This window comes from Phaeodactylum tricornutum, chromosome 18 (assembly GCF_000150955.2).
Source record: "Phaeodactylum tricornutum CCAP 1055/1 chromosome 18, whole genome shotgun sequence".
NCBI classification, from domain to species: domain Eukaryota; phylum Bacillariophyta; class Bacillariophyceae; order Surirellales; family Neidiaceae; genus Phaeodactylum; species Phaeodactylum tricornutum.
This window is the reverse complement of record NC_011686.1, coordinates 648,639-663,502: the sequence shown is the minus strand read 5'-3', so window position 1 is coordinate 663,502 and position 14,864 is coordinate 648,639. Positions and strand designations below refer to the sequence as shown.

General features: G+C 47.2%; 3 protein-coding genes across 3 annotated transcripts; 2 read left to right on the top strand and 1 right to left on the bottom strand.

Annotated features, from left to right (window-relative positions):
* Positions 1-243: 243 nt before the first annotated feature.
* PHATRDRAFT_48696 (predicted protein) lies at positions 244-3,537 on the top strand (the record flags this gene model as incomplete). Its single annotated transcript, XM_002183226.1, has 3 exons — positions 244-563; positions 734-2,769; positions 2,977-3,537. The coding sequence occupies 3 exons, from the start codon at positions 244-246 to the stop codon at positions 3,180-3,182; spliced, it is 2,562 nt and encodes an 853-aa protein (XP_002183262.1). The 3' UTR covers positions 3,183-3,537.
* Positions 3,538-7,125: 3,588 nt separating this feature from the next.
* PHATRDRAFT_39223 (predicted protein) lies at positions 7,126-10,723 on the bottom strand (the record flags this gene model as incomplete). The annotated part of the gene is made up of 3 exons (XM_002183097.1): positions 7,126-7,128; positions 7,199-9,549; positions 9,592-10,723. The coding sequence occupies 3 exons, from the start codon at positions 10,721-10,723 to the stop codon at positions 7,126-7,128; spliced, it is 3,486 nt and encodes a 1,161-aa protein (XP_002183133.1).
* Positions 10,724-13,425: 2,702 nt separating this feature from the next.
* Positions 13,426-14,175, top strand: PHATRDRAFT_39222 (predicted protein; the record flags this gene model as incomplete). The annotated part of the gene is made up of 1 exon (XM_002183225.1): positions 13,426-14,175. One exon carries the CDS (start codon positions 13,426-13,428, stop codon positions 14,173-14,175), a length of 750 nt encoding a protein of 249 aa, XP_002183261.1.
* Positions 14,176-14,864: the final 689 nt, after the last annotated feature.

Genomic DNA, 14,864 nt, shown 5'->3' with positions numbered 1-14,864 from the left:
TGTCTTCCTTTATGTCCCCTATAAAGTTTCCTCGGTGGACGTTGGCCCGATGCGTTTCTGTTGGGCCAGTTTAAGGTTAGTGTAGTTTTGTTAGCGGAAATAATTGATTGCCGGGGAAGGGATACAAACGTTGTTGATAAATGACGACAAACAGTGCAAGGCTACCGTAAAGCATATAATTCTGTTTTGATTGGAGTAGGATGTCCATAAAACTGCCGGTAGCGAAGTTTGAATTCACGAAAAATGGATTTGGTGTTCTCTTTCGTATCCCGTAACTATAAAAGAGGACGACCGTTCTTGGAAATCGGTCTAGGTTTGTTCGACCGGTGCGGAATCGAGAACACGAAAACACTGACTGTGAGCGACGAACCGAATCATATAGGCATTCCTCGGAGATTCTTCCGCGCGGCCTACGACCTTCAAGTTACCTGTCGGGTGTGGGCCGGGTATAACGTACTTGCCGACACGATCGCGATGAGACAAAACTCGTACAATTTTACTTGCATCGTAAGAACGCGTCTGCCCACGGCCCTGAGGCAAAGCGATCCTCATATCGCTGTGCAGTAAGTGTACAACCTGCCTCACATCTATCTTCATTGATTCGATTTCTGATCGCGTTACGTTCTGTTGAGTTCCGAACGCGAAAGCGAAGGAAGCTTTGCTCCGTCCCTCTTCCGAACATGTCCGTCAAAACGCCCTTGGACGATTTCTTGGATGACTCGCACACTAGTAGCTGTCGTCAGCAGGAAAAATCCTCGCCGACTGAATGGCAGCATGCGGTTGATATGGTTTTGCAGAAACATTTAGCGGCAGGACATTCTAAAGCTTCCGTAGAGGAGGACGCAACTACTCTTTTTAAAACGTTTCTCACTCCGGAAATGGCAACGGCGATGCAACTCTTGCCCCCGAAGGTAACAAAGGCCTTTCGGTCTTTCCTTAAGCGCTCCAGGACATGTTGCACACGAAACCATCCGCATGACGACTTTCAGAACCCACCAGACTTTGCGCAATTTTTGAAAGCTGCGCGAGGGGACCCTTGGGCTGCGAGCAAGCGGTTGGCCTCCTATTGGACCGAGCGTGAGATGATGTTTGGTTCCCAACAGGAACATACTTATGGACCGTCGTCTGGTTGGCTGTCCAAGCGAGAGAAGGACGCCCTCAAGTCTAATTTCTTAGTGATTCTTCCCATGTCCGAGGCGCGATCTCTGCCGGTCTTGTTCTGGGACCCCTGGTGCTCGCCGTTCGAAGGTCGCGAGGATGCTTTATCACAAAGACGGGTCTTGTTTTACATGTTGGCCATTTTATCCGAGCAGGGCAACGAATCGATTCGCATTCTGATACGAGAAGATATAGCAGCATGCTCCTCTTTCCAAGAAGTAGACCAAGCCCTGTACCATACTTTGACGAGCTGGATTGGGTCTATTTTGCCCCTCACAGTCCAGGACATACACGTATGTTCCTTTCATGACGGCAAGAAGTCATGGTTGTGGAAATCAACTGGGCTCTCCAGTGTCTGGGGATCTCAGGCACACATACACGACTACGATTCTGCGGTTCAATTGTGTAAAATTCTCGAGCAGAACTCATTCCGCCGGGCCTACCTGCCTACTTCCCTTGGTGGCGGATGGCGGTCGACGCACAACAAGGCCAACTCATTGCCAGAAAGTGCTTTGTCACGTCATCGTCGCTCATTTGATCGAATACTAATGCTCATCCCGCAGAAGGAAAAGCTTGGCTATCTGCAGGCCATTCGAAGAGCGCCGCTATTAGTTGAGGAAGAGTCGCCACCAGAGCTATTCATTCGGCACGAAAGGAACCATTCGATGAAGGCAGTAAGGCGCTTTTTGACGTACTGGGAGGAACGTGTGAAAATTTATGAGGACCGAGTGTTCTTGCCTATTGTTCAGACAGGCGAGGGTGCTTTGGGGCCTGCAGAACTTGAAGCTTGGAAGACTCGCTACCTAGTCGATTTACCTCAGGACGAATGTGGACGTGGGAGCCTTTGCTACTCTCCAGGACGTATTACGATCGAAGGACCCGAACGGCTTCGATGTGCATTTTATGCCTTTTCTCTCCTTATGCAGAACGAACGATCGCTGGATGAAGGGTTTCTTGTTGTTGCAATGTTCGATAACCCCGGCTTCTATCGTGCTACTGGGCGTACTAAGCCAGCCGACCTACTTCGCCGAGCGTTCCCTTGCCGCCTTCGCGAGCTCCATTTGGTGCAATGCTTACACTCAGGAGAAAAGTTTTCCTTCTTTAAGCGACTGGTTCCCACAATCATCGGTCTTTACGCATTTGATCATTTTAAAATCCATTCTGGCTATTCTCGCTGGGAAATCCGAGAAATTTTGGAGGCAAATAATTTAAGGGCCCACAGGTTCCCAGAATGGCTTGGTGGAGAACTTACAATTCAAAAACTTGATGAAATAGAATGCGTCCGAGCGGTGGAAGAGAAGGAAAGGTGCTCGAAGCAAAATTGGCCTGTCAGAAGGAGTACTGGTCGACGTGGGGCAAAGCTCAAAGTTGTTCCCGAGACTGAATTGGATCACCTCACACATGATGAGAGGAAACGCAAAATGGACGCTATCTACTCAAAGCGAAAACGGGCGAGACGGAAGGCCAAGTATGGAGCACTTCAAGAAGAATTTTCGACTGAATTAATCATGAATATGTCTTTGAGATCTGAAGAGAAACGACTTGAAGATCTTTTAAAGCAGGCAAACCAAATTGTAGCGGTAGATCATCAACTCTCAGTCGCTAACGAAAGTGCCATCTGACCGGACACTTGTCTTCGAGTACCCCTCAAGACTGTAGCAACCTTGGGTTCGAGGCATCTGTCCGCCCCGGAATCGGTAGCGGAGGACCCATCAGAACGTTCACGTGCGTTTTTCCAGACCATGCATAGGTCCGCTCCTATTGGAAACAACAGTTAAGTGAAGAAGCAGCCAATGGGGTATCTAGTTCCCCATCCAGGTGTTCCCTCAATTTTAGAAAGCATCGCACATGAGCAGCTGGTCGCTGAGTTCTTGAAAGAGCACACATTGCAATCTTTAGTGACTCCTGTAGGGCATTTGAAAAGTTATAACAGTTCTGACCTGATCACTGCTGAGACGACTTTCATGGACACTGCTTTTGAGTCACTGACCAGCTGGATGGATTACGCCGTCGTGAAGCTCTGATTGAAGCCCGAGCTCGACAGGGTTTGACCGTTCCTCATTCATGGAGCGAAGTTCCTTCTGTGAATTCAAGTAACCACAACGTTCCTTTGCCAGCCAATGGATTACAGGGTTTTTTGGCGTCAACACGCGATGTGCTAAATACTTTTTGGCAGAGCCGTCCACATCGAAAAAAGGAGCCGAAGGGATAAAATGGTAGAGGTACATAACGGTAATTATGTTGATCACTCAGGATATGCGTGACTACATTCGCGAACTGGAGATACCTGCTCTTAAGATGAGGTAGGCTGGGATTAGGGCCTCGAAAATTGCAGCAATGAGCATGTGAGAAATGAAGGGTAGAACCAATTTGCCTACCAGATCATTGGTATCCTGGGTAGTTGACTTCTTTTTCCTTGCCCCAACTGCCACAAGTGTCGGATTTATTCAAGCGTCATAACTTACAATCGGATAAAATAGTTCAGCTGACTGGATAAAAATTACACTTGTTGGAGCTATGCGCTAATAGCTAGCTAGACACATTTTCGGAACTCTTTTTCTTAGTAATTAACGGTCCCGCCATGGCTGTCTCTGAATTAATGTAGCCATCTCGATTTCTGTTTTGAAGAAACTCTCAACTTACACTTAAATTTGCATTCAGTAATCGCCAAGTAACTTTACTCTAATTGTAAAGCGGTTTACAGTTGAACCTGGTATTGTTAGAAGACTCATCCCTATACAAAAATTACTTGAGCTCTATTGAAGTTGATTGTTCGTGAAGAGGAGTTCGCATCTCATCTCGAGTCGGGATTTCTCGGTAGCCAGCTAATATAAAATAAGTTGACTTGGAATTTAGTCACGGCTGTATATGAACGTTGTCTTTGCTAGTGTCTGTAGCAAATCAACAGGGATTCTTTCTAACGGACGTGTACCCGTGATGTGATGATTGATACCTCCGAAAATACTGAAATTCTAAGGAACGCGATATCTTCCGGTTGGGACGTTACTGTCAACCATACTTGCAAGCCTCTCAATTCCATCGTCCCTTTCGAAGTATCCCGTTGTACGAAGGCAAAACGAAGCAGAGCTGCGCGTCTATCATCGTAATTGCTATCGGGCTGACTGCCAAAACGAGTAAAGAAAACGCGATACGCCGGCAGGTTGTGCAAATAAGCTATATTAAAAACATAATTCATGCGAGACAGCGTAAAAGCAATTATTTGTAATAGAGGATAGTTGCTTGTGTAATCGTATGTGCGAACTTCATAATATTTACAATTTGTCGACTTTTTTTACCAAATTTGGAGATGAAGATGTAAACGTGGGCTTCTCGACAGATGAAAACCCGACGGCTCCCGGCTTTTCTGCTTTACGTAAGCTCTGCTTCTTTGACGACGACGGAGGTATCAATTTTGTGGTCTGTTGGCACTTGATCATAGAAATGAGATCTTGTCGCTCGCGAGCAAATAGCTCGTGATAGTAAGCCCCCTTGTAGGACCCATCTTTGCTGGTCCGCTTGAACTTGTAGAGATTCAACTGTCTCTGAAAACTTGCAAAGTGGTGCATATTGAACTACTTGGGTAATATTTCCTCGGTAAACTCGTTAGGCTTGAAAATTATAAAAGCTTGTCCGTTGGGGAGGAAGGCGGCAATGTCGCTCCCCTTAAAACCAAGATCAGTCAGCATCCCGTGGAGCTTTCTGGGGAAGAAGGCTTTGCGACCAGGTTGATTGGTAGTGGTATTGGCAGTGTCAACGTCAAGTATCTCCTGGCTTCTGAAGACAGCACAAGGTGATCAAGACTCGTCTGGCTTCTAACGAAGAGATACGAACTAACGAATATGGTTTTCACACAATCGTTGTTAAGATTTATAAACTCTAAACTAAAGAGCTAATCTGTTCACTTTCCATTTGGCCCCACGATCTGCCAAGCGCCATCGTGGTCCGTTTCACTATTCTCCACGGTGTTATACACGGCACCGTGGGCACATTCATCATAGTTACCATGCTCCTTAGCATGGCAACGATCGAGTCCCGAAACAGTCACATCATGTTTCTGAATACTCAACTGGGATTGCGTCTGTCCAAAACCATCCGTGTCGGGATTTGTGGCCAAACACACAAGATTAGTTTCGACAGGCTCGCCTTGGGTGCCACGACCCAAGTAGTGCGCGCCATCGCGCGAACCGGTACTCAAAACTGTCATTCCAGTTGACACTCCCCACTGTGAGGTACTCGAAACAGAACGAACGGGGGATTTCGTCTCACCTTTCCAAAACAACAAAGGCTGAACCAAAGACCAAGCAACTGCGTGACCCAAAGGTTTGGTCAACACGTCGCTTGCATTGTCCTTACCCTCAATCCACAAAAAATGCATGATACCAAAAGCGATCGCTTCGCGAACGCGGTGGTATGCCAACGCATTGTGTCGTTTGGAGAGAACAGAATGAGGCAAAGTCGAGCTGGTAACAATGCTCTGATTGTCGCCAAGGAGCCAAGCAGGACCGTCCAAGGGAATGCCCATCATACGTAGAGTAAGACGCATGTCAATAATCTGCTCCGTAGCCAAACGAGCAGCAACAAATTCAGAGCCATACGTAGCCGTTTCAACCGTAGACTGTCGTTTAGAAAACCAAGACACAGGAGTCTGATTAACCAAATGCAAGACACCCGTTGTAGAACGGCCTGTAGTCAAATCATGATACAAGTTAGCATCAACAAAGGTGGTAATGCGCATAGGCTTACCACGAGCAGGCGGCATGTCTGTCGGAGAGTCCTCGTCAGTCGATTTACCGTATACCGAGTACATCCAGTCGTGTTGAGGGACGTCTCCCCGAGCCTCATGGTTGGGAATTCCAGTACGAAAACGAATGGCAGCATCAGGGTAACGACGAAGGTATCCGATGATACGACGAAGACGATTCAAATGTCCTTCTCGAGGGGCAGCACGAAAGCGTCCCATCGTCATGACGGCACACTGTATGTCAAATCGCCCGAGAGTGATGGCCCATTGGAGGGCACCGATGAGGGACTGGTACAACTTAATCGAACCGAAATCAAGGAGTTGCGAAGCGTCGACTTCTGGGTGATCACCGTTCTCGAGAGGAGACGAGTACAGCTTGGGCTCCGTACCGAAGGAGGTCTTGTAGTTCGAAATAATACGTTTCACGTACGTTTTCGCGCCAACCGCGAGAGTATTGTCCTTACTGTCGCGAGTAAAATCACCACCAAGAAAGTAAGTCGGGGGACCAACACCCTTCAGAGTGTAATGATGGTCTGAAACAAGGGAATCAAAGAAGGCCTTGGGGTTTCGTGAGACGCACGCAATATCGTCTACGTATACACACACATACTCCCAATGGTCATCGCAGTCACGCATCCAGAGATCAGGGTCCGCTTTGCAAGGAATAAAATTCATCGCACGAAGGGAATCCGAGAGACGCTCATGGAAACGGGCTCCACTAGTACGTAGGCCATACAAAGCCTTGTCGATGAGCAGGGTATGTCCAGAAAGCTCCCCAAACTCGGGACCAGCAACAAAATACACCTGTTCCTTCGTGTATGCCTCTAAATAGGCGACTGCAATGTCACCAACCCACGTTTCCAGTCCATTTACCTCACCAGCAAGAAGAGCGAGACGAATGGACCGAAGTGAGACAACACCGGAATAAACACTGTCCTTCGGAGGCGCCGTCATGTGTCCACCGGCGACGAGCCGAGCCTTGTATTTGAGTGACTGCTTCACGTCAAACACGAAATGAACATTGATCCGCTGGTATTCAGGGCCAGGTGTGGCTGCACCCTTACCGAGGTCCTTGTAGGTTTTATACTCACGGTGCTGGGCCAATTCGAGCTCCATGGCATCGGCCCAACGAGTATTGCCGGCGTTCGCGTCAAATTTCAGGGCTTCACGAGAATTGCGAGGGACAAGGACGCCAAACTTGAACATGGGGTCTCCCTTGCGTTGTTTCACTAACGAAACAGATCGATTGAAGTCATCACGGTTGCGAAGCAAACGATTGAAGCGGCGCCACCCGGGCACGTTAAGGAGATCGTTGTCAGACGCGTACATCGCGAGTGTGACTGGATCGTCCTTAGCCATTTCAATTAGAGGTTCGTACGACTGGGAACCATCTTCCCATTGAACCAAAACATTCCAAGAGGATCCCTTGTAACCAGCATCGGTCGGTTGCAAAGGGCCTTGGTGTCCAATAATACTAGTAAACTTGAAATGATCTTCGATATTTCCGTTCGTAGCGGGCTCTGATTGTTGGGCTTCCATCAAATCGGAAAGTTCATTGTACGAAATGATCTCGTCAGCATCCTTTTCATCAATTTGCAACAAGAAGCAAATCGCCTGATGGTTATCGGAGTCGGCATCAATAATTTTACGAGCAACAAGGGCTCGATGGCTCTGGCCGTCAGGGGCTTCACGGATCAAATACCTGCCGATCAATTCGTCAGGAGAGAATGCAGGGGATTTCTCAAAAGATGGATCGACCGTAGCATCATGGCGTAGGTCACTCGTAGCCAAGACAATGGGCTTAGGATTCGAAGGCTCCCCACCATCGGGAGAGGAATTCGCAGCACGATGGTTTTTCAAACCATTATCGACGTTGGCTGAACGAACAACAGAACGAGCAATGGCTTGGTGAGTATTGTCGGTTAAAATCCAGTAAGTCAGCGCATCACCTTTGTGTTCAGCAACACCAATCCAACGACCAGTTTTCTCGCGAGAAGCCGATGGGAAAGACGCATGGTCAGGGTCGTAATAATAAACGGGTTCAAACCAACGGAAAAGGAGCAAAGCAGAAATATCAGGACGCTGTCCATGGGCAACTTGAAGCGGGGTACGCCAATTCAAGCTTTCAACAGCAAGGCGATTGAGCAAGTAGGTCACATAAAATAAGCAGAGCAACCAATATTCCGGAGGGGTGTTTGTACGATCCATGATTGTGTTCACCATCTTTTTCACCTCTTGAATGCGGCGTTCCGCGTAATTTTGGTGTTGATGATGCGGCTCGCACTGCATATCGTCGATTGCATACATACGCAAAATCTGAAGTGCCTGCTGACCGATCTGAGCACGAGCATTGTCGCTGAGGAGGGCATCGGGAGCACCATGGGTACGGATAAAGTCCTCGAAAGTATGGGCAAACTGGGATTCACGCTTCATCGGGAAGACAGAGGTGATTTGCGAACTTTTTCCAACGAAAAGTTGGGCCATCGTAGCCCCACCATGGTTAAGAATGCCGTCATCGGCCGCAGGGGTATCCGAGAAAAAGGTATCAGTTGCCACAATTTCGTTCAAACGAGAAACATTGGCAGCAGGGAAACGCGACTTGAAATGTTTGCGCAGGGGCAAACGGACATCGGCACGAGCGAATTGTGTGGTATTCTCGAACGTGCGAGAGATACGAGCACTGGGAACCCATCCAAAATTGGGTTGCAAAGCATCGGCATTCAAAGGGGATCGACTGACAGCCGCGGAATGCGCAAGGAGACCAAAGTTATTGATGCGTTCATCACGGAACGGGACATGGCCGGCAGGAAGCTGCAAACTGAGGTCATTGTCGGCAGCGGCAGGAGAAGAGACACCATTTGGGTCCCACTCGTTGTCAGCGGTAAAAGGCACCCATTCGAAAGTGTCCAGGTCCTCCTCGGTAGGGGCCTGCATAGACAAGTAAGTGAGTCCGCCAGAAACGGAAAGCGGGATGACAAAACGACCATCGGACGTGACAATACGCTGTTTGCCACCAAAAGTACGAGGGACGTCGTCAACCGTGACTCCCCAGGAGCGCATTTGGTTGCACGAATGAATGGTATTGCCAGTACCAAGGTGAGCATACTGGTGAAACACACCAATAATGGGACCATCCGTCGTGTGAATGAGTCCGGCCACCGTTGACAAACGGAGGTTGGTCAATTCCGAATTTCCAATTCCAGAGACAGTGGCCTCCAACAGGGATTGCGAAATAACGGTTACGTCGGAGCCGCTAAGGCCACCGTTCGCACCACCATCGATCAAAGAGTCCTTGTTCAACGAAACATCGTGAGTGGAAAGACGGTACTGCACAGAAGAACGGTTCACTTCGCTGCGATAGGTGGTCCCATTGACCGAAAAAGAGTCAGACGTGGCTCCATTCGATGGAGCAGGGTGCTGGCGGGCAGCTGAATTCGAAATGAGCGAACGAAGCAGTTGACCAGGTCCGGCAGCAGGCGGGACGTGAGTCGAAGCGAGGCTTTGGTTGTCAACAACCGTCGAGTCGCTGACATACACCGTAGGAGGAGGCTGAGTGGCAGCGGCGTTCACCGATAAGGCAGGGGCAGGAGCTGGAGCAGGGCGAGGTCCTCGTTGGTCCATAATGGTCCGCTTCTCTTTGGGAGAGAGAGCTTTTCACTTTTCAGGAGGCACATAATTCTTGTGCTTCTTACCAATTGGTTTGTTAGTTTTCTTCTTGGAAGAAGACTGAGACTTTGCATTGTTTGCTGAGCATCCACCGCGGTTGTTACCGCGGTCTTCCAAATCGGTCTGATCAATATCAGTCGCATGTTCGAGCATCAAATCATAAACATACTCAAAATCGGAATCGTCGGCACTCTTACCCACATGGGTACGAGAGTAAAGCTGAACATTTCCGAGGAAAAGCTTCAATTGCGGATGGGAACGGACAGCTGACTTGAGTCGTACGCTCTTCTGGTGATCCGGCAAGGGGAACTCGTTGATCCGTTCAAGATCGTAAATCAAATTGCGCCAAGTCGTCAAAAAAGCAACACAGGTCTTGCTCTTTGAAGTCGCAAATGAGTACAAAGTGAGCTTCGTTTCAATGGATGTGGCAGTGATCTGCGCATTGATACCTTTACCGTACGAGGCAACAAGGTCGCGGTAAACAGCCTGAGCATCCAATTCATCCACATGCTTGTGGAGGATTCCACGCGCACGAGGGGTCAACAATATATCGTTGAACACGCCAAAGACAAAGTTCTGCATTTCGACAAATGTATCCGTCTCGTCGACGGTCTCGGGCAAATAATCCGGGTCAAGAACCAACTGGACACCATGGATACGGAGCTTGATACGAATATTCGTATTCCAAGTGACCCAAAAACGGTCTTCACTGAACTTTGGGTACGGAACGGAGTGATTCTTGATTGTCTTCCGAAACTTTGCGGCAGCACTTTTGACAAAGGAACTCCGAGCATCCGATCCAACAGGAGTAGCAGGGGCAACAATAGCAGAGGCTGGTTGCCAATACTCAAGGACTTCAGGGGTAAGTTCAAACCAGGTTTCGTTTGTCACGTTGGTACCTTTCGAGAGGAACCATTTGACAATCTTCAAGATCCGATCCTGCTGGGCAGGCGGAAGAAACATACGAACAATGGTGGCAGGGGTATCTCCCACAGAAGGGGTCAAAACACCATATGACACCGTTGCAAGACAATTTTCGGTGATTGAGGCCAACTCGCTGGTCTGAGTAATACCGTACTCTTCAAAGAACCGACGGTACGACGAATCCGGTGTCGTCGCTCCCAAAAGGTTCACAAGAACATGTTCAAGAGGGTCCATGGTCAAAGCAGGGATGATTCTCGAACGCAACTGTCGGGCCATTCACACACAACAGAATCTCGTGCACCAAGGACAAACGAGACGAACACAATATCTCGTGCACCAAGGACAAGCGAGATAACGATTAATTCGATCGACTCGTCAGCAGACCGAAAACAACAACAATGCCACTGGTCTTACCCAACGGATTGTTTTATTGCCGTTCTATCACAGAACCAGACAATCCCCAAACAAACGGGAGCAAAGTGATTAGCAATCCAAGACTGTTAATCTGTCAACGTCAAGTATCTCCTGGCTTCTGAAGACAGCACGAGGTGATCAAGACTCGTCTGGCTTCTAACGAAGAGATACGAACTAACGAATATGGTTTTCACACAATCGTTGTTAAGATTTATAAACTCTAAACTAAAGAGCTAATCTGTTCACTTTCCATTTGGCCCCACGATCTGCCAAGCGCCATCGTGGTCCGTTTCACTATTCTCCACGGTGTTATACACGGCACCGTGGGCACATTCATCATAGTTACCATGCTCCTTAGCATGGCAACAATCGAGTCCCGAAACAGTCACATCATGTTTCTGAATACTCAACTGGGATTGCGTCTGTCCAAAACCATCCGTGTCGGGATTTGTGGCCAAACACACAAGATTAGTTTCGACAGGCTCGCCTTGGGTGCCACAACCCAAGTAGTGCGCGCCATCGCGCGAACCGGTACTCAAAACTGTCATTCCAGTTGACAGGCAGTTACATCCGTTGATCCCGGCAAACTTTTTTCGCCGAGTTCGGAGCGGATGATATTTGTGGTTCTATAATGTCCGGAAATTATAGGAAAGAGACTTGCGTGCAGACCTTGATGAAGAGACGTCCATCCTTGAAAGGGCGACCTGCTGTTCGCAAGAGCAGAAGAATCGAAAATTGGTACAGACGGCTTGAATCCATGGCCCTGGAGCTGTACGAATGGGTTGCTCCGTAACCTTCCCGGCGTTGCCGGGATAGCCAATGAGCTCAACAGCTCGACTTCTTCATGGAAGCGATCTTGCAGGTCGATGCCCTGAAGTACGGAAATGATGTGTGCACGACGAGACTCATAATGTTGCTATTGTTCAAGCAGCGAGTTGATGAAAATCTGTCTGGTAAACTCCGCGGAAGTCGGCGGAAGCGGCTTGGAGACTCCAGCAGAAGATCTAAACAAAACAGCGCCTGAGTGTAGATCGTAAAGTGATGGCCTGATGTTGTTGATCGTGGTTAGGGTCGTTGGGTTACTGCTGAAGGCGGGGGGCCGGCCGAACACTGAACTGAACTCCTTTTTTGGAAGAAATTGGAAAGCTCTTCATGGTCTTCGAAGAACGATTCTTCAAAGTATCACAAAGGATATGCGAAAAGTCTGACTGTGAACTCAAGTGTCGGTACGGAATCAATGGGATAGATTTTGATGTATTACCGTTCTACGAGTTCGACCGTACCCTTCGTTGCAAAAGCATAGAAGCCCGGAGAAATCCAAGATTGGGTTTGAAAATTCAACGATCAGAAGAATCTACATAAACCTCTCAGAAACCTCTTCAAAGAACTGTTGCTGCAACCTAGTGTAAAGTAAAATATGTCAAGTCAATACTACTTTATATAAAATATTCAGGAGTTATCAATCCAAGTGATGAAAATGCCAACTTGCATAAACGAACGAATCATTATCGAGGGCTGGAATTTTTTCGCCACAGAAACGGTGTAGTCGCATTCTAGTTGCAACTCGGAGAAATTGCTGAGAAAGAAAGCACTCAATAAATACGAAATTCAATAGTCTATGGAAATGTCTTACATTGGGTATGCATCATGCCCATAGTGTACGGGACTGTAACAAAAGTATCTGTTGGTATAGAGGCGTCGCATATAGGGAAGAATCTTTTTATTAGTCTTGGGGGCTTTAGAATCCCATACATTTTGTGGAGTGCAAGCGAATTATTGTCATCATTCGTGGCAAAAAGAGTGGACTCTTATGAAAAGTTAGATATACAATTTGATACTCCTTCCTGGCTCTGAACCTTTCCCGATGTCAACTGGAATGACAGTTTTGAGTACCGGTTCGCGCGATGGCGCGCACTACTTGGGTCGTGGCACCCAAGGCGAGCCTGTCGAAACTAATCTTGTGTGTTTGGCCACAAATCCCGACATGGATGGTTTTGGACAGGCGCATTCCCAGCTGAGTATTCAGAAACATGATGTGACTGTTTTGGGACTCAATTGTTGCCATGCTAAGGAGCATGGTAACTATGATGAATGTGCCCATGGTGCCATGTATAACACTGTGGAGAATAGTGAAATGGACCACAATTGTGTGAAAACCATTTTTGTTAGTTTGTATCTCTTTGTTAGAAGCCAGGCAAGTCTTGATCACCTTGTGCTGTCTTCAGAAGCCAGGAGATACTTGACGTTGACAGATTAAAAATCTTGGATTGCTAATCACTTTGCTCCTGTTTGTTGGGGATTGTCTGGTTCTGTGATAGAATGGCAATAAAACAATCCATTGGGTAAGACCAGTGGCATTGTTGTTGTTTTTGGTCTGCTGACAAGTTGATAGGATTAATTGTTATCTTGCTTGTCCTTGGTGCACAAGATATTTTGTTTGTCTTGTTTGTCCTTGGTGCACAAGATTCTGTTGCGTGTGAATGGTCCAACAGTTGTGTTTGAGAATCATCCCTGCTTTGACCATGGACCCTCTTGAACATGTTCTTATGAACCTTTTGGGAGCAACAACACCAGATTTGTCGTACTGTCGGTTCTTTGAAGAGTACGGTATTTTTCAGGCCAGCAAGTTGGCCTCCATCACCAAAAATCGTCTTGCAACGGTGTCATATGGTGTTTTGACTCCTTCTGTGGGAGATACCCCTGCCACCATTGTTTGTATGTTTCTTCCGCCTGCCCAGCAGGATCAGATCCTTAAGATTGTCAAATGGTTCCTCTCGAAAGGTACCAACGTGACAAACAAAACCTGGCTTGAACTTACCCCTGAAGTCCTTGAGTATTGGCAACCAGCCTCTGCTATTGTTACACCTGCTACTCCTGTTGGATCGGACGCTTGGAGTTCCTTTGTCAAAAGTACTGCCGCGAAATTTCGGAAGACAATCAAAAATCATTCCGTTCCGTACCCAAAGTTCAGTGAAGACCGTTTTTGGGTCACTTGGAAAACAAATATTTGTATCAAGCTCTGTATCCATGGCGTCCAGTTTGTTCTTGACCCGGATTATTTGCCTGAGACCGTCAACAAGACAGATACATTTGCCGAAATGCAGAACTTTGTTTTTGGCGTGTTCAACAATATATTGTTGACCCCTTGTGCGCGTGAAATCCTCCACAACCATGTGGATGAATTGGATGCTCAGGCTGTCTACCGCAATCTTGTTGCCTTGTATGGTAAAGGTATCAAGTATCAATGCGCAGATCACTGCCACATCCATTGAAACAAAGCTCACTTTGTATTCATTTGCAACTTCAAAGAGCAAGACCTGTGTTGCTTTTTTGACAATTTGGCGCAATTTGATTTACAATCTTGAACAGATTAACAAGTTCCCCTTGCCGGATCACCAGAAGAGCATACAACTCAAGTCAGCTGTCTGTTCCCATCCGCAATTGAAACTTTTCCTTGGAAATGTTCAGCTTTACTCTTGTACCCATGTGGGTAAGAGTGCCAACAATTCCAATTTTGAGTATGTTTATGATTTGATGCTCAAACATGCAACTGATATTGATCAGACCAATTATGCAAATAACAGTCTAATGCAAGAAGACAGATGAAAAAATTACCATCAGACACCTGTGAAAGTAGAATACAGAGCCCCCTGTATGGTAGGTAGTTATTGCTAACACAAAAGTATTGCTACCTGGACATTGTCTCTGATTAGATCAACCAACTGTAAGTATGCCCACTACTCCTGCTACTAACCACCAACATACCAAGACAAAAATTATTTGCTTAACCAAAATACAAGTCTCATTGGAGTGAACAAGCCGGCTTGTGTTTGTGGAAAATTTCAATGCTGGTACTGATGGTGATAACCTACGTACAACGAAATATTCAAATGCATTGCTTCACCTCAGGTTTTGAGCTCTTCCATCTTTGCTGGATCTACAACAATAACAAAAGACGTTG